At 43.2% G+C, this 19,480-nt stretch overlaps 1 protein-coding gene and 1 long non-coding RNA gene across 4 annotated transcripts in view; both read right to left on the bottom strand.

The window, feature by feature from the left end:
• Positions 1 to 3,634: 3,634 nt before the first annotated feature.
• LOC143770589 (uncharacterized) lies at positions 3,635 to 8,440 on the bottom strand. The gene is made up of 3 exons (XR_013214673.1): positions 7,617 to 8,440; positions 5,599 to 6,856; positions 3,635 to 4,832 (listed from the first exon to the last, which is right to left on the bottom strand). It is a non-coding gene; the product is annotated as an uncharacterized LOC143770589 (long non-coding RNA).
• Positions 8,441 to 12,193: 3,753 nt separating this feature from the next.
• Positions 12,194 to 19,480, bottom strand: part of LOC143770555 (NACHT, LRR and PYD domains-containing protein 3-like) — a 149,840-nt gene continuing 142,553 nt past the window's right edge. For 2 of the 3 annotated variants that reach the window (XM_077260271.1, XM_077260263.1), the window contains exons 10-12: positions 17,367 to 17,537; positions 16,447 to 16,617; positions 12,194 to 15,258 (exon numbers count right to left, since the gene is read on the bottom strand). In XM_077260271.1, the coding sequence (XP_077116386.1) occupies positions 15,177 to 15,258; positions 16,447 to 16,617; positions 17,367 to 17,537 (424 nt within the window). In that variant the 3' untranslated portion in view covers positions 12,194 to 15,176. The remainder of the gene's footprint in view (positions 15,259 to 16,446; positions 16,618 to 17,366; positions 17,538 to 19,480) is intronic. The other variant, XM_077260281.1, reaches the window with a different exon arrangement.

Below are 19,480 nucleotides of genomic sequence, written 5' to 3'. Positions count from 1 at the left end.
GCCGGACAGGTATAGTATATTGACAAAATCTTATTTTTTAAGCACCATGATCATTTGGTAGGGCAAACCAAACCAATTTTTTTAAACTATACTAGTTTTTATTAATTCATAACATACAATAATGTAAAATTTTCAGGAACAAGAAAGGTCAGTGGAAAGAGTGGAGGTCAAAGAGGTCCACACATGGCATAAAAATGGCAGATTGATTCACTCGGGCAGGTTAATTAAATATGGCAAATAATAATGAAAGAAAAAGTATTTTACTTAAAGCATTAAAGTGCATAGTGCATTTCAGTGTATTCACAAATCATTACAGTATATAACACAATTTGCCACTAGATGGTGCTATTGAGTCCTCCACACAAATCACAAAGAATCTTAAGTTTATGTCAATTACTCCTTTACTGCCATAGGAAATGAACACCAAAGGTAGCATCAGCTGCCAAGTATCAATCTACAGTTCAGATCATTTGCATAATCATCAATTTTAAGGATGTGTATAATTTATGGCATACAACTCTCCCAAAGGGCATACAAGTGCCTATACGCACAGCAGTCCTGTTTTAGACATCATGATACATATTGAATAAACTTAGGTATATAGATGGATCATCACCTGGATATCTCGTTGCTCACTGAGTGTGCCACTGCTAAGACCTCAGACCTTCCGCCCCGACGCACGCATTTCGCCGCCCTGCTTCTTTGGCGTGCGTGTCCTAGGTGGAAGGGGTGTGTGCTTAAATACTGATGCTAGCCAATAGAAAAAAAATCACCAAAATATGACGCCGTTAGTTGTTAAAGCATACTGCGCATGCGCAAGTGAAAAAATCAGCCAATCAAAGGAGTACAGCAAATGATGACACGGCTGTTGCCAGGTTACATTGCGCATGCGTAGATAGCGGATCTCCCTAAATAAACTGAATCTCCCTAAACAAATCAGCTAATGAGAGAAAAATGCAGCAAACGACGACGCGGCTGTTGCCAGGTCAAATTGTGCATGCGTAAGTAGCGGATCTCCCCACACAAACTGCATATACAGGTCCTTCTCAAAAAATTAGCATATAGTGTTAAATTTCATTATTTACCATAATGTAATGATTACAATAAGGCCATGTGCACACGTTCAGGATTTTTAGCGTTTTTTTCGCGTTTTTTCGCTATAAAAACGTGATAAAAACGCGAAAAAAACGCTTACATATGCCTCCTATTATTTTAAGTGTATTCCGCATTTTTTGTGCAAATGTAGCCTTTTTTTCCACGAAAAAATCGCATTGCGGAAAAAAAAGCAACATGTTCATTAAAATGCGGAATTGCAGGGGATTCCGCACACCTAGGGGTCCATTGATCTGCTTACTTCCCGCACGGGGCTGTGCACACCATGCGGGAAGTAAGCAGATTATGTGCGGTTGGTACCCAGGGTGGAGGAGAGGAGACTCTCCTCCACAGACTGGGCACCATATAAGTGGTCAAAAAATAAGAATTAAAATAAAAAACAGTCCTATACTCACCCTCGATGTCTTCCCGCCTCCACTGCACGCTGCCGTTCGGTTCCTGTAGCTGGTGTGCGGCGAAAGACCTGCCGATGACGTCACTGTCCTGTGATTGGTCGTGAGCGGTCATGTGACCGCTCACGTGACCGTGACGTCACGGAAGTTCCTGTGCGCACAGACCAGCTATAGGAAGAGGAGCCGGACGCCGCCGAGGAGATGTCTGGGTGAGTATAAGCATTTTTTTATTTTTTTTATTATTTTTAAACATTCTATCTTTTACTATAGATGCGGCATAAGCTGCATCTATAGTAAAAAGTTGGTCACACTTGTCAAACGCTATGTTTGACAAGTGTGACCAACCTGTCAGTCAGTTTTCCAAGCGATGCTACAGATCGCTTGGAAAACTTTAGCATTCTGCAAGCTAATTACGCTTGCAGAATGCTAAAAAAACGCGAAAAAAACGGGAAAAAAACGCAAAAAAAAAAAATGCGGATTTCTTGCAGAAAATTTCCGGTTTTCTTCAGGAAATTTCTGCAAGAAATCCTGAACGTGTGCACATACCCTTAAACTTTCATATACTATAGATTCATTATCCACCAACTGAAATTTGTCAGGTCTTTTATTGTTTTAATACTGATGATTTTGGCCTACAACTCCTGATAACCCAAAAAACCTGTCTCAATAAATTAGCATATCAAGAAAAGGTTCTCTAAACTACCTATTACCCTAATCTTCTGAATCAACTAATTAACTCTAAACACATGCAAAAGATACCTGAGGCTTTTAAAAACTCCCTGCCTGGTTCATTACTCAAAACCCCCATCATGGGTAAGACTAGCGACCTGACAGATGTCAATGATGGCCTTCTTGACACCCTCAAGCAAGAGGGTAAGACCCAGAAAGAAATTTCTCAACAAATAGGCTGTTCCCAGAGTGCTGTATCAAGGCACCTCAATGGTAAGTCTGTTGGAAGGCAAAAATGTGGCAGAAAACGCTGTACAACGAGAAGAGGTGACCGGACCCTGAGGAAGATTGTGGAGAAGGACCGATTCCAGACCTTGGGGAACCTGAGGAAGCAGTGGACTGAGTCTGGCGTGTGCAGGAAATGGGCTACAGGTGCCGCATTCCCCAGGTAAAGCCACTTTTGAACCATAAACAGCGGCAGAAGCGCCTGACCTGGGCTACAGAGAAGCAGCACTGGACTGTTGCTAAGTGGTCCCAAGTACTTTTTTCTGATGAAAGCAAATTTTGCATGTCATTCGGAAATCAAGGTGCCAGAGTCTGGAGGAAGACTGGGGAGAAAGAAATGCCAAAATGCCTGAAGTCCAGTGTCAAGTACCCACAGTCAGTGATGGTGTGGGGTGCCATGTCAGCTGCTGGTGTTGGTCCACTGTGTTTCATCAAGGGCAGGGTCAATGCAGCTAGCTATCAGGAGATTTTGGAGCACTTCATGCTTCCCTCGGCTGAAATGCTTTATGGAGATGAAGATTTCATTGTTCAGCACGACCTGGCACCTGCTCACAGTGCCAAAACCACTGGTAAATGGTTTACTGACCATGGTATTACTGTGCTCAATTGGCCTGCCAACTCTCCTGACCTGAACCCCATAGAGAATCTGTGGGATATTGTGAAGAGAAAGTTGAGAGACGCAAGACCCAACACTCTGGATGAGCTTAAGGCCGCTATTGAAGCATCCTGGGCCTCCATAACATCTCAGCAGTGTCACAGGCTGATTGCCTCCATGCCACGCCGCATTGAAGCAGTCATTTCTGCCAAAGGATTCCCGACCAAGTATTGAGTGCATAACTGAACATTATTATTTGATGGTTTTTTTGTTTGGTATTAAAAAACACTTTTATTTGATTGGTCGGGTGAAATATGCTAATTTATTGAGACAGGTTTTTTGGGTTATCAGGAGTTGTATGCCAAAATCATCAGTATTAAAACAATAAAAGACCTGACAAATTTCAGTTGGTGGATAATGAATCTATAGTATATGAAAGTTTAATTGTAATCATTACATTATGGTAAATAATGAAATTTAACACTATATGCTAATTTTTTGAGAAGGACCTGTAGTACAAAGTGATTACAGGTGATTTTTCTAAACATATAAATAGCAAAATATTGCTACATTCAGACCAATTTCTACCAAATGAGGAGATAAAAAATAAGGGAAATGCTGACTATAAACAACCTTGGTCGCTATAGAAACTGCACATGCGCGGTAAGAAGAGAAAGAGAATACCCTATAATTAAATGCTTTTCTATACTAACACATAAAATTGGAAGCAAAACGTATGCACAGGTCATATTATGATTTAATGGCGCAAGTGTAGGTACTGCATCACATTCCATAAAATAGAGACCACTGACAGTGATCCCGCGGAACACAATTTTACCCCCGCACTCCCTATTGGGGCAAGGAAAGATGGTGACCGCATTTTGATTTGCTGATCAATGGAGCTGAATGAACGCTCGACCAAAACATGCGCACTGTCATATATGAACTTAGTCAAACCATTACCCATAAAGCTCGCAACTAAATAAGTAGATTAATAATAGGCCATAAAATATCCCATCTGATGCCCCGCATAATATAAATGCTCTATATATTCTGGGCCAAACAAGTGAAATTATATTGTCCCACGTTAATACCCGATATAATAGGATATCCCATGAAATAATGTGCTGACCATCCATGACTAGTGAAGAAAATAAAATGATGTGACAGAAATGAAAAAGGGGGTAAAAGAAGTGATGAGTGAAATAAAGTGACTATAATGGAGATGCGGTGAATAAATATTAAAAAATGACAACAGTGATCCAATAAACAATGACATCAGTATTAAGAGCCAAAATAGAGTATTCATAATGGTGAAAAAAAAAAAAAAAGTTAAAAAGTGACATAAGTGATAACCACAGATCAATTTTAATGATAATGTTGATGAAATCACCATAAAATCTACATATAAGCTAACCAATGATAATTAAATACATTGGTCAATAACAACTAATGAGTGAACACAAGTGAAAAAAAGGAGGACGATACAATCGCCTACTAAAACGTGTCCAATCGAATTCCATCTCTTATAAAACCATAACGTCCATCAATAATCCATAATTATGTAAAAAAAAAACTATAACTGGATTTTTCTTCTTTCTTCCACTTCTTTTCTTTCCTCCTCAATTTCTTTCTTCCATCTCCTTTAGTATATAAGGACTCCAAAGAATCCATTTCAAATAGTCACGGCTCCAGTCAAGGATCATCTGAGAGGAGCGCAAGCCTCATCTCAATAGATCATCACCGGCATAAAAAGGCATCAAGTAGGTAAGTACACACTGAAATAAAAACAAACAATTAAATCCACATATACAAAAACAAGATTAACAGTGTCCCTATGTCATGAAAACTTTTAAATTAGTTACCAACCTACAAGAAGGCCCCAAACCCAAAATTCTCATTAAGACCTTGCGGTGTTAATGAGCCAAGTTGGAAAATCCACCAGCTTTCTCTTTTGGCTAATTGTTTTGCCAAATAACCACCCCTAAATCCCAAGGTGACCAAATCTATACCACGAACCTGAAGAAGGTTGGGATTGCAGTGATGGAACTTTTTAAAATGTCTTGGAAGGGTTTTTAAATCCGACTCATTAACAATGCTTTTCGCCTTCACAATATCCAGACAATGCTCCCTAGTCCTCACTTTAAGCTCCCTACTCGTGAGGCCAACATAGACCTCTCTACATGGACAGTCTGCTAAATAGATTACCCCTTTGGAGCTGCATGTGATATGTTTGCGGATTTCATAAGTTCTAGATCCGTCATGATTCTTAAATTCCTTCCCTTTAATTAAGTTGGCAGAAGCTTTGCAAAGCCCTCAAGGGAAAAACCCATTACTGTTGCCATCCCTTTTAATTTGCTGTTTAGGTTTGTAGTGGCTATGCATAAGGCGATCCCCAAGATTTTTTGAGTGTCTAGTCACAATAGACAGATTTGGGGGTAAAATTCTCTTCAAAATGGGATCCGTGTATAAAATGTTCCAATGTTTACCAATGATTTGTTTGAAACTATACCACTGAGAGTGGAAATCAGTAATTAGTCGTACCTCATTTTCAGTAGTCTTTTGTGAAGTTGTCGAGTTATTCTCATATAAAAGAGAATTTGTTGATGAATTTTTGGCCCTTTGAAACCCCTTCTTAATGATACGGTGGCTATATCCTCTAGCTTTAAAACTTATAGAAAGTTCCTCTGATTGTAACAAAAAGTCTTCTTCTTCAGAACAAATTCTTTTTAATCTCAACTGGTACCAACTGGTATTCCTTGGATTGCACTTTTAGGGTGTAAGAGGTGGCCTCCAAGAGTGAATTCGTAGCTGTTTGTTTTCTGAAAATTGTTGTAGTGATGTGTCCATCAGGTTTTGTGGAGATTAACAAACCCAAAAATTCTACTGCTCTTCCGTATTTAAATGTCAATTTCATGTTATATCTGTTATTATTTAGTCTCTCCATCAGTTCCTCCAACTCCTCCATAGTACCTTCAAAAATGAAAAAAAAAAATATCATCTATATAGCGAATCCATTTCTGGATCTTATCAATACCAGAAATGGATTTGCTCAAAAAATGTTTGCGTTCCCAGTATCCCAAAAAAAGATTAGCATATGAGGGAGTACAAGCCACCCCCATTGCAGTACCTTGTTTAAAGTAAATCTTTTTCTTGAAAGTAAACACATTGTGAGTTAAAATGAACTCCAACGGGGTTATCAAAAGATCAGCCATTGGTTTGTCAATATCACTGGTCTGAAGAAACTAATTAACTGCTCTAATTCCATCTTGATGTTTGATGGATGTGTATAATGCTTCCACATCTGTGGTTACAAGTAACATCTTATCATCCAAACCATATTATCTAGATGTCCAAGCACCGTAGTGGTATCTTTTACATAAGAGGTTAGTTCAGATACAAGAAGCTTCAAATAATGATCAACTATTTTACAAATAACCTCACAAAGGCTATCATTCCCAGAGACTATTGGTCTTCCTGGAGGATTTTCCACATCCTTATGTAATTTTGGAATTAAATAAAACATTGCCATTTTAGAATTTTATTTTTTATAAAGATCCAATAGTCTCTTGGGAATGATGCCCTGTTCAAATGCTTCTGATAAGATACTTATCAGCTTTTCTTGAAATTTTATTGTCGGATTGAAAGTAAGTGCTTTGTAACAAGTGGAGTCATTTAATAATTTAAAAGCCTGTTGTTCATCACAATCGGCCATATCACAATATTACAGCCCTTATCTGCATTTTTGAATACCATATCGTCCCAAAGTTCCATCTCTTTTAAGGCCTTTCTCTCCTCTTGGCTTAAGGGTACCGTCACACAGTACCATTTACATCGCTACGACGGCACGATCCGTGACGTCGCAGCGATCGTATGATTATCGCTCCAGCGTCGTAGACTGCGGTCACACTGTGCAATCATGGCGCTGGAGCGATGCCGAAGTCCCCGGGTAACCAGGGTAAACATCGGGTAACTAAGCGCAGGGCCGCGCTTAGTAACCCGATGTTTACCGTGGTTACCAGCGTAAAAGTAAAAAAAAACAAACCGTACATACTCACTATCTGATGCCCGTCAGGTCCCTTGCCGTCTGCTTTCCTCTCTGACTGTCTGCCGGCCGGAAAGTGAGAGCAGATCACAGCGGTGACGTCGCCGCTGTGATCTGCTCTCACTGTACGGCCGGATTCAGTCAGAGCAGGAAGCAGACGGCAAGGGACCTGACGGGCATCAGATGGTGAGTATGTACGGTTTGTTTTTTTTTACTTTTACGCTGGTAACCAGGGTAAACATCGGGTTACTAAGCGCGGCCCTGCGCTTAGTTACCCGATGTTTACCCTGGTTACCAGCGAACACATCGCTGGATCGCTGTCACACACAACGATCCAGCGATGTCAGCGGGTGATCAAGCGACGAAAGAAAGTTTGAAACGATGTGCTACGACGTACGATTCTCAGCAGGGTGCCTGATCGCAGTAGCGTGTCAGACACTGCGAGATCGTAACGATATCGCTACAACGTCACGAATCGTGCCGTCGTAGCGATAAAAATGCCACTGTGTGACAGTACCCTAAGTTAAATTTATTCCTGGAATTTAATCTCAATTTTTCTATTTCGTTACTAACCACCTTAGTAAAGACCTCCACAGCAGGAACCTAAGACAATGGGGGAAATCTTTTTGAGGTTGGAACTAATTGTGTGGGAAAGACACTTACCTCGTCCTCATTTTCCTCCAGTAAAGATTCTATGATCACCACTGCTTGTCTTTCTTCTTTCGTAGGAAACATTTCATACAGATCATTTTTATGATGTAATTTCTTTAGAATTAATTAGATGGATATCTCTTATTGACGAAAACATGTCTATTTGAGACGATGGGGTAAAGATTAAGCCTTTTTGTAAGAGTGACGTTTGTTCTGCAGTCAGGACATGTGTAGATAAATTAATTACCTTCAATGTTTCGTTACTATATCATGTTTGCAGGTTTTCATATCCTCTCTTTTTGTAGTACTGATGTGTTCTTGGTCAATCAGATTCCAAAAGTGAGGTACTTCTTTCCCCCATGGAAGACAGGGACTGAATGGAGGAACTTCTTGATATATTTCTTTGATTAGCTGGTTTTGTCAGTTGCCACCTAAATATTTTTTAGTTTGGTAATCTTTTAAATCACGTTCGAATTTCTTTTGCTTATCAGTACAAATTGTCCTCTCCCACTTTTCAAAATCCTTCTCAACATTGTGAAGGGCCTCTATATATTCTTCAGTTTTCATGCAGTGTTGTAAATCCTTACCAAGGGTATCAATATCTTGTTCAATAACTTTCATGGATTTATCATTTTTCCATTATACTTTGGATACATTCCATGGAGCAAGTATTAGCTGCTTTTATCCATCTTTCCGTGAGGATCTCATCAAGTTCAAAAGTTGGATAGGTTCGAATCCTAAGCCCCCTTGGTATCATTTTTTGAGCAGCATAATTCCGTAGTGAGGTATTAGTCCACCATAATTTAGTCCTCTTGTAAAGAAGAGTTTTATATCAAAAACAAAAAGTCCAAATGTGGTCTAAATGTAGCAATATTTTGCTATTTATCTGTTTAGAAAAATCACCTGTAATCATTTTGTACTATATGCAGCTTGTGTGGGGAGATCCGCTACTTACGCATGCGCAATCTGACCTGGCAACAGCCACGTCATCGTTTGCTGTATTCTTCTCTCAATGGCTGATTTGTTTAGGGAGATCCAGTTTATTTAGGGAGATCCGCTATCTACATGCAGCGCCCCAGAGTCCTGGTCGTTGCAGTACTGTGGCTCCGCCACTATGGGGAGCCATGGTGCGTCTGATGGCACTGAAGGAGTTCATCTGATCAGGTATCACAGACACCAATACATTTCACAGCCGGGCCTCCGGGGGGAGCTAAGGGTGCTATTCATTAGGCCACTCCCCACCATAGTGGGTAAACTGGGGGTCAGGCAGGAAGTTAGAGGAGAAAGCTGACTGGATTGGACGAAGCAACACCTAGTGGCAGAGGGTGTTGTGGAGGAAGAGACAGTAGGGTCTCTGTCAGGGGTGGGATTCTGACAGAGGCTTGGCATTGAAAAGAACGTAACGGGTCCGCGCCAGCTCCGGGAAGCGGCGGGACCCAGAAAGGACTAGAAGCGAGATAGATTGTGCTGAGTGAGAAACGAGATCAAGCAATAGGAGAATTCCAGTAGGGGTCGTGCTGTAAGACCGGAGCAACACCCTACTGAGGCGCACTACCGGTGGCCGGAACGCCGAGGGAGTATTATAACAATCAGCTTCAAGCAATACTCTAAACAGCGGCAGGACAGTCAGTCTCAGGCGGGCTGTCTAACACATATCACCTATGAAGTCTTGGGAGGCAATTGTGGGAGAGGGGCGTCTCTAGGGTCCCGGAAGAACTCCAGGCCTATCCGACAAACGGGTGCCGTTCTAACTGTAACATCAGGAAGGGACGGAAGATTAGAAGAACATCATTTAATCGAGTTGTGAGGGAACTTAAGAAACAGACACAACGGTTGTGGGGTACTTTCCGTAAGCACAGCAGGGAAGGACTACAACACATAGCGCTAAGAAGGAAGGCACCGATTTCCACCTGTGAAGTGAACTCTGGAGGTGCCATTGGACCGGCCGGACTTGCGCAGCCTGGTGAACCGTATTCTGGACTGAGGACTCAGAGATCTCCAGTAAAGAGGTAAAGAGACTGCAACCTGGTGTCCTCGTTATTTACCGCGACCTGCATCCCACAACTGCACCGTTACAACACCACTTATTGCACTGGACGTCCCCCACTGACAGACAGGGCCACGGACCGGGTCTAGCCACCGTGACAACCCCAGAGCAGAGACCCAGAGGCCCGGCTCCGGGTACCCCTCGGCCCTGCGGCGGTGTGGGGGCGCTCCATACACATGTGCAATGTGACCTGGCAACAGCCGCGTCATCATTTGCTGTACTCCTCTTTCATTGGCTGATTTCTTCACTTGCGCATGCGCAGTATGCCTTAACAACTAACGGCGTGATTTTTTTCTATTGGCTAGCATCAGTATTTAAGCACACACCCCTTCCACCTAGGACACACCCCCTGAAGAAGCAGGACGGCGAAACGCATGCGTCGGGGCGGGAGGGCTAAGGACCTGGCACACGCAGTGAGCATCGAGATATCCAGGTGATGATCTATATATGTACCTAAGTTTATTCAATATGAATTATGATGTCTAAAACAGGACTGCTGTACGTAGGCACTTGTATGCCCTTTGGGGGAGTTGTATGCCATAAATTGTACACATCCTTAACATTATTATTATTATTCATTTTTATAGCGCCATTTATTCCATGGTGCTTTACACGTGGAAGGGGCAATTATAGACAAGTACAATAAACATGAGCAAAACAAGGCACACACAAGTACAGAGGGAGGGAGGACCCTGCCCGCGAGGGCTCACAGCCTACAGGGGATGGGTGAGGATACAGTAGGAGAGGGTAGAGCTGGTTGTGCGGCGGTTCAGCAGACTAAGGTTCACTGCAAGTTGTAGGCTTGTCGGAAGAGGTGGGTCTTCAGGTTCTTTTTGAAGGTTTCCATGGTAGGCGAGAGTCTGATGTGTTGGGGTAGAGAGTTCCAGAGTATGGGGGAAGCACAGGAGAAGTCTTGTATGCGGTTGTGGGAAAAAGAGATAAGAGGGGAGTAGAGAAGAAGATTTGAGAGGATCAAAGGGTGCGTGTGGGTAAGTACCTGGAGACCATGTCACAGATGTATGGAGGAGACAGGTTGTGGATGGCTTTGTATGTCATAGTTAGGGTTTTGAACTGGAGCTTCTGGACAATAGGAAGCCAGTGAAGGGCTTGGGAGAGAGGGGAGGCTGGGGAATAACAGGAAGACAGGTGAATTAATTGGGCAGCAGAGTGTAGGATGGATTGGAGAGGTGCCAGAGTGCTAGAGGGGAGGACAGACAGTAGGAGGTTACAGTAGTCGAGGCAGGAGATAAGGGCATGCACTAGTGTTTTTGTGGTTTCATGGTCAAGGAATGCACGGATCCGGGAAACATTTTTGAGTTTGAGTCCTCAGGAGGAGGCAAGGGCTTGGATATGTGGCTTGAAAAAGAGGGCATAGTCGAGGATCACCCCGAGGCACCGAGTGTGTGGGACTGGGGAAAGTGAGAAGCCATTAACATTGATGGGTAGGTGAGTGAGATGGGGGATAAATGATGAATTCTGTTTTGTCCATGTTCAGTTTTAGAAAGTGAGCAGAAAAGAAAGCTGAAATAGCAGATAGTCATTGTGGGATTTTGGTCAATAAGGAAGTGAGATCTGCATGTCATAGGCATAGAGATGATACTGCAAACCGTGGGATTCTATGAGCTGTCCCAGGCCAAAGGTGTAGATGGAGAAGAGCAGGGGTCCTAGGACTGAGCCTTGGGGGACACCGACAGACAGGGGGGAGGTGAGAAGGTGGTGTGGGAGAGGGAGACACAGAATGTTCTGTCTGTTAGATATGACGAGATCCAGGATAGGGCCAAGTCTGTGATGCCAAGAGATGAGAGAATCTGTAACAGGAGGGAATGGTCGACAGTGTCGATGGCAGAAGACAGGTCCAGGAGAAGGAGGACAGAGTAGTGTTGCTTGCTCTTGGCGGTTAGAAGGTCCTTGGTGACTTTAGTTAGGGCAGATTCAGTTGAGTGATGGGGTCGGAAGCCAGATTGTAACCGGTCAACGAGGGAAAAGAAAGAGAGGTGGGGGGACAGTTCAAATGAACATGCTGTTCCAGTAGTTTTGAGGCATAAGGGAGAAGAGATATCACGCGATAGCTAGATACAGAGGATGGGTCGAGGGAGGGCTTTTTGAGGATGGATGTGTTAGGGTTGGGATGAAGACTGTGGCGAGGTTAGGGATGATTTGGGACAGGAGCGGGTCAAGCATGCAAGTGGTGAGATGTGATCTTGACAGGAGGGTAGAGAGCTGATCTTCTGTCATGGTGGAGAAGCTGGTTTTGGAGGAACAGGGCTGAGAAGCGAAGAGGGGCATTGGGGGCTGCGGGTGTTCTGTCCTCACTAAATGAGACAGGCCCCACATAGCTATACAGTCAGCTAAACCGCTATACCGGAGTCCAATAAGGAGACTGTGGTTGAGTCTGTGCTTTATTAAACATAGTGGTATATTGATGCGGTGAAACTGTGAACAATGATATACATGGAATCAGTGCATGGTATAGAACAAATACATACTACACATGATAAACGTTATGCATGACATTTAGAAGGCTAGTAACTGAACTAGGAGTACAACTGGCTAAGCTAGACTAATATAGAGCAGAAATTATCTACAGAAAGCATAAAGACATAACGGCAATGCAATCGCAAGGGGGATGAAGTGTAAGCGTCTTTCCTTGAAAGCAAACTGGAGGAAGTGAAAGGAAAATGGAGGGAGATGGAGGCTGAGCTACCATAATGCATTGCAAAGGGGGAGGAGAATCAGACATGGAAAATACAAAAACAGAAAATAGAACTGTCAACATGACTCTGACCGCTAGAGGGAGCCAAAACACCACAGATGAATAAAGGCATGAATATAGATCAATTACTGTAGATTGAAAACTGAGAAACCTGCAATTATGCAAACAAATAATCGGGGGTAACAATTAGATGGCGGAGACAGAACAGCGGGCCAAAGCTTTCTCTGATTACATCGAACTTCTGCTTAAAGATTGATGTTTATGCAAATGATCTGAACTGTAGTTTGATACTTGGCAGCTGATGCTACCTTTGGTGTGTCCATTTTCTATGGCAGTAAAGGAGTAATTGACAAAAACTTAAGATTCTTTGTGATTTGTGTGGCGGACTCAATAGCACCATCTAGTGGCAAATTGTGTTATATACTGTAATGATTTGTGAATGCACTGATATGCACTATGCACTTTAATGCTTTAAGTAAAATACTTCTTCTTTCATTATTATTTGCCATATTTAATTAACCTGCCCGATTGAATCAATCTGCCATTTTTATGCCATGGTGTGGACATCTTTGACCTCCACTCTTTCCAGTGACCTTTCTTGTTCCTGAAAATTTTACTTTATTGTATGTTATAAATAAAAACTAGTATAGTTTACAAAAATTGGTTTGTGATCAGATCTTAAAATTTTTTTTTGAGCCCTGCCAAATGATCATGGTGCTTAAAAAATAAGGTTTTGTCAGTTTGTATTTAAAGAAGTGCTGTCCAGGTTCATCGGCTTTGTGATATTCTGTGGACTTTTTGCTTTTGAGGTATAGTATATTGTTGGTTTATTATTTTTATTTTTTTACAGGAGATCAACGGCGTCGCTTGGATTAGCAGAAACAATAAAGATGGCAAAACTGTGTGGTGTATGATTTCATTAAAATACTTTATTCTTACTGTGTGGTGTTTATTGAACCCTTTACCAACTATAAAATTAGTAATGGAGAGGTGTCTTATTGACTACTACGCTGGGCTTAATGTCACCTTGCAATAGGAAGGTGACATTAACCCCCCATTACCCCACTTGCCACCGCTACAGGGCAAGTGGGAAGAACCGGGCAAAGCTCCACAACTGGTGCATCTAATAGATGCGCCTTCTCTGGGCAGCTGTGGGCTGCTGTTTTTAGGCTGGGGGGCCCTTATCCATGGCCCCTTACCAGCCTGAGAATAGCAGCCCACACCTGTGTTTTGCCAGGTTGGTTTAAAAACATAGGGGGACCCCACGTTGGGTTTTTCATTCAGTCATTTGCCCCTGCTCGCACTGCTCGCTGGCAGAGCAGGGAAGAATGGATGAGAGCTGCGTTCAGCACCAGCTGCCGGGGAACAGCGGCTTACGGTAGCGCTACTTCCCCTGCGGCCATTCGTGCACACGGAGGACAGTGTGCACTGTTCTCCGTGTGCACGTGTGTGGCACGTTTTGCGGCCCGTGTATCCAGGTGAAAACGGACATGTCTGCGTGTTTTGCACATGGACACACGGTCCGTGAAAACATGCTGACATGTGCATAGACCCATTCATCTACGTGTGTCAGTGACTCCGGTACATGAGAAAACTGTCACCACACGTACCGGAGACAATGATATGTGAAACCAGCTCAAAGGAGAGGGGTGAATATCTTTAAGTCTATGTGCACACGTTTTTCACATTTTTTTTCGCGTTTTTTCTGCCATTTTCCGCAGAAAAAAACGCTACAAAAACGCTTACATAAGCACCCCATCATATTTAATGCATTCCGCATTTTTTGTGCACATGCTGCGTTTTTTTTCCGCATTGCAAACGCATTCCGGAAAAAAACGCAGCATGTTCATTCTTTGTGCGGAATCAGGGCGATTCCGCACACATAGGAATATATTGAACCACTTACTTTCCGCATGGGGCTATGCCCACCATGATCAAAGTAAGTGGATCATGTGCGGATGGTACCCAGTGTCTGGAGGAGAGGAGACTCTCCTCCAGGGACTGGGCACTATATCCTGTGTTAAAAAAATAATTAAAATAAAAAAATAGTTATATACTCACCTTCTGGCGGCCCCCAGATCCAGCCCAGGCCTTAGCGATGCTCCCGCCAGCTCCCATTCACAGAGATACATTGCGTGAATCACCTGGATGACGTAGCGGTCTCGCGTGATGCTACATCACCTGGGGTTATTGTTGCCCATGGCATCACTGGGAACGGGAGTTGCCGGGAGCATCGAGAGGAGCGGGTAGGCTGCGGGGGCCGCCGAAAGGTGAGAATATCACAATTTTTTATTTTTTTTATTATTTTTAACATTATATCTTTTTGCTATTGATGTTGCATAGGCAGCATCAATAGTAAAAGGTTGGTCACCCTTTTCAAACACTATGTTTGAAAGTGTGACCAACCTGTCAATCAGTTTTCCAAGCGATGCTACAGATCGCTTGGAAAACGCTAGCATGCTGCAAGCTAATTACGCTTGCAAAACGCTAGTGTTTAGCGGAAAAACGGATGCCAATTCCGCATGCGTTTTACCCATGGCAGGGAGTTGCGGAATTGCCGCAGAAATTTCAGACGTGTACACATAGCCTAAAAGTTTGAAGCCATCGTTGACTTTTGGTTCAGGAGTGCAGACATCATGTGGTCGCAGTTCCAGCGTCTGGTTCCTTCAGTAAATTATCTTCATAGTGGGCTTATGTTCCTTCAGTCTTCTTATTTCGTTCTCTTTAGGAGATCCATTGTCCTGCATGCTGGAACAAAAACAGACCCCAATATTAGTGACTGCACTAGGAGGATTTCCTTAGATTCTGTACTCATGAGTGTACGCAATCCAATGTTCGTCCCACTTTTTATCTCTTTGGCCATTTTTATCATCAAAATAACTGCCATTTATTATGTATATTCACCTTTTCCGCAGCACAGATGATAACTTGTTGATCGAGGGGATCTGACCACTGGGTCCTGCGCCGATCGGCAGCACGGGGAAATATTATCCCTGATAGAATGGAGGAGCAGGCAACATTGGCTCCATTAATTCTCTATGGTGCTGCTGAGTGCTCAACTTTTTCCGACAGTCCCATAGAGAATGAATGGCAGGTCACTCAAAAATCAGAAAGCCGAGACATTTTTTAACGGGGATTAAAGTTTCCCATTAGGGAAAAGTTTTCCTCTATCTGCCGATTGCTGCGGGTTCCGGGAATGGATCCCCTATCAATCAGCAAGTTATCAGCTCTCCTTCAGATAGGTGATAAAGGGGTTGTCCATAAAAACTAGTTAAGTCTTCTCAAAATCCTGTCATTACATTTTTTTATGCAGACAATTAACTGTGCATGTCATTATCTGCACACCTGTTTTACTAGTACAATTTGATAACCATACTTGCCACACATATCCTGCGGTCTGATGTCACTTTTTTTTTTCTGTATGTGTACCTACCTACTTAAAATTTATATTTATGTCTTTTTTGGCAAGGGTTGAATGGTTGGGATTGAAAAGATTGTCAAAAGTTATTCAAAACCTATACCATGGCTAAGAATATGGGAGCCGCTACAAGCAGCAGAAGCACAACCACTTGCAGTTGCCTTCTAGGCAGTAGTCCTACCAAACACAAGACAGAATGGGCCTCCTTTGTCTCTGGCAAGCATAAGAGGCTAGGAAGCGGATGGCATTATAGAATTTATGGCACATCACTTGTCTCAGTCACAGCAGGAAAATGTTACCTCTGACAGCGACACTGTCAGTTTGAGTTTGTGTTCTGCACAACATTTTTAACTGTTTTGTCAGTGTGTTGCGCATTAAATGTGTTGTTGGTTACAAATGGGATTCCATCCCTTATTAAGGTGAGGCTAATTTGACAAACCTCTTATACCCGCATGTCTCCATCCTGTATGTGTTTTATACGCACACGCCACCGTCCCCTACACAACTGTCATACTCACTGTAGTTCCTCTATCCCGCAGTCTGGACTGGAAAGGGCTTCAATCAAGTCACTAAAGTGAGGACCATATAGCTGGTTTTTAGACAGGTCAAGAACCTTGAGACACTTGTTATTCCTTATTCCAGAAGCCAACTGGGTACAGGAAGATTCTGGAAGATAATTACCAACCAACCTGTAAGAATAAGAAGATGAGATGTTAGTGATACGTTCACAGAGAGTTAGTATAAAATCTGTACATTGTGAATGTGGAGAGAAAATGCCCCAACTGTTAGTGAAATCCAGAAATGTCAACCAATCACCAGAATGGAGCACATATGTCACTGTTATAAGATGTTTCTACAGTGAGATCAGAAAGTTCTTGCGAATTGTGCCAAATTCATCTGCATGGGGCATGTGGTATAATGGATCTCGCAGAACTTGTGGCCCAGGAGACGCTTCTTTTCTTACACAAATCTGATGCTTGTCCTATACATGCAAGAATTAATGTACCCGTCTATAATGTATGAGGTGTAACCAGTGTGAGGGGTTTATCTGCGCCCTCTGATCTGTTGTGCATGGTACAGAGTAGGACTATAAATGGCCAAGTCTTCCGTCGATGGCTCCTGTCACTGGTATAATTTCTATACTGCACGTTACAGATTACATCTGATAAATGTCTCCCCCAATGTATTTCCATGTGATGCGGCTCCTCTCATTCTCTGACCATTTACAGTAGTAGAATAGTAAGAATAATAGCTGGAGATTGCATTTCTTATATATCCATTACATGTCATAGATAAGTGATGTGAGGAGATGAGACAGTCAGATATCAGTAGAGACGTCACAACAAAATGAAACCAGGAGTTTATCTCATAGACTGACATACCAAGAAATAATAAAATCTATGTATAACTTGCCCCCACCCCACGTCTCCATACTTACATTAATGCTCCTATCCTACACTCTGGACTGGACAGAGCCTCCATCAAGTCATTGAAGTGAGGACCAGACAGACGGTTATTCGACAGGTCAAGCATCTGAAGGGACCGGTTATTCCTTAATACAGATGCCAACGGAGTGCAGGCACTGTGTGGTAGGTGATTATAACCCAAGCTATAAAAAGAAAAGATGAGGTAGCGGTGGGCATGGAGCGATAGTAAAAAAAATATGTAGAATGTGAATGTGGGGAGGAAATGTCATTACTAAAGGTCGCCTCCTACAGTATATCCAAGCGTGTGATCTTTCTTGCTGAGCTACTGTATCTAACCTTGTCATGTGTGATGGTGTATACATTTCCTGCAGCAGTCACACCTTCATTCTACACAGTGATACAGACTGTATACAGCATATACCTAAATGTATCCTAACTACTCATCTCCACATTACCTGCTGTTCTTTGAAATGGAAGTTCCTTTGTGTCAGAACTTGAACCCAGCAGTTCTTGTGCATCAGGCGGCAGATTTTCCCTCTGAGCTATTCAGCTCACTGGACAGTTCCTGCTAACCCAGATACTAGTACCTGTGTTGTTCCTCATTGGCTCCACCCTGTAATCTCTGAACTGAACACCCTACTTAAACCTGGCATTGCCCTTTCTTCCTTGTGAGATTATTGAGCTCCCAGCCAGTAGTCAGAGCTCTCTTTCCACCTGCTGCTCCAGTGTACTTACTGGCTAACTCCTCACTACACAACCTGCTTATCCTCCAAACTATACTGCTGCTCCCGTGTACTAACCTCTGGCTAACTCCTGACTACGCTACCTGCCGGTGATGCCCCTAGTGGTTGCAATAACATTACTCCAACTCGGGTCAATTTGTAACAGAATAATCTCGCACACAAAATAGAGTCTGTTGCCGCCACAAAATTCAGTGGGGATTGTCATCTTTACCATGGATTCCTTAATCAAAGTCGTATCTATTTCCAGATGCAACCTTCTCCGTTCCGCAGTGACAGGAAAAAAGCTTATTTTCATCAGTAATATGACTGATGAGACTCTTGCATGGGCCTCAACTTATGTGGAAAATAATTGTGACCTTCTTAAAGGGAACCTGTCACCACGTTTTTGGAAGATGGGATAAAAATAGCGTTAAATAGGGGCAGAGGTGGGCGTTACATTAGTGTGTGTGTTATGCGTTTATTACCCACCTAAGTTGCCGAAATAACTTTGCAAAGTCTCCGTTTTCGCCTGTCAATCAGGCTGGTCAGGTCACATGGGCGTGGTGTCTTCACCCAGATTTGGCGTAGTTTTCCGTTGGTGGCGTAGTGGTGTGCGCATGCCCAAAGTCCGGAATCCTCTTCCAGGGGATTTAAAATAGCGCGGTGTTCGTTATTGCATTGGTGATCGGTGGGCGCGGCCATCTTCCTTTGGCCGCGCGTGCGCAGAAGCGGCGCTCTGCTGGCCGCGGCTTCAGGAAAATGGCCGCGGGATGCCGCGCGTGCGCAGATGGATATCGCGGCGGCCATTTTCCTGAAGCCGCGGCCAGCAGAGCGCCGCTTCTGCGCACGCGCGGCCAAAGGAAGATGGCCGCGCCCACCGATCACCAATGCAATAACGAACACCGCGCTATTTTAAATCCCCTGGAAGAGGATTCCGGACTTTGGGCATGCGCACACCACTACGCCACCAACGGAAAACTACGCCAAATCTGGGGGAAGACAACGCCCATGCGACCTGACCAGCCTGATTGACAGGCGAAAACGGAGACTTTGCAAAGTTATTTCGGCAACTTAGGTGGGTAATAAACGCATAACACACACACTAATGTAACGCCCACCTCTGCCCCTATTTAACGCTATTTTTATCCCATCTTCCAAAAACGTGGTGACAGGTTCCCTTTAATGACTTAATTTCCTTCATCACAACTCTGGATCAAGTGTTTGATGACCCGAATCGTTGTGCTACCGCTGAAAAAAACGGCATAATTTACGTCAAGGGCGGCACTCTGTAGCTCAATATGCCTCAGGATTCCATCACTGGGTGGCATATACCACATGGAATTTAGCTGCCCAGAGGAGTCATTTTCAACAAGGATTTTCAGAACTCATAAAGGATGAACTTG

This window comes from Ranitomeya variabilis, chromosome 1 (genome assembly GCF_051348905.1).
Source record: "Ranitomeya variabilis isolate aRanVar5 chromosome 1, aRanVar5.hap1, whole genome shotgun sequence".
NCBI lineage: Eukaryota > Metazoa > Chordata > Amphibia > Anura > Dendrobatidae > Ranitomeya > Ranitomeya variabilis.
Note: the sequence above shows the minus strand (reverse complement) of the source record. Positions and strands in the feature narration are given on the sequence as shown.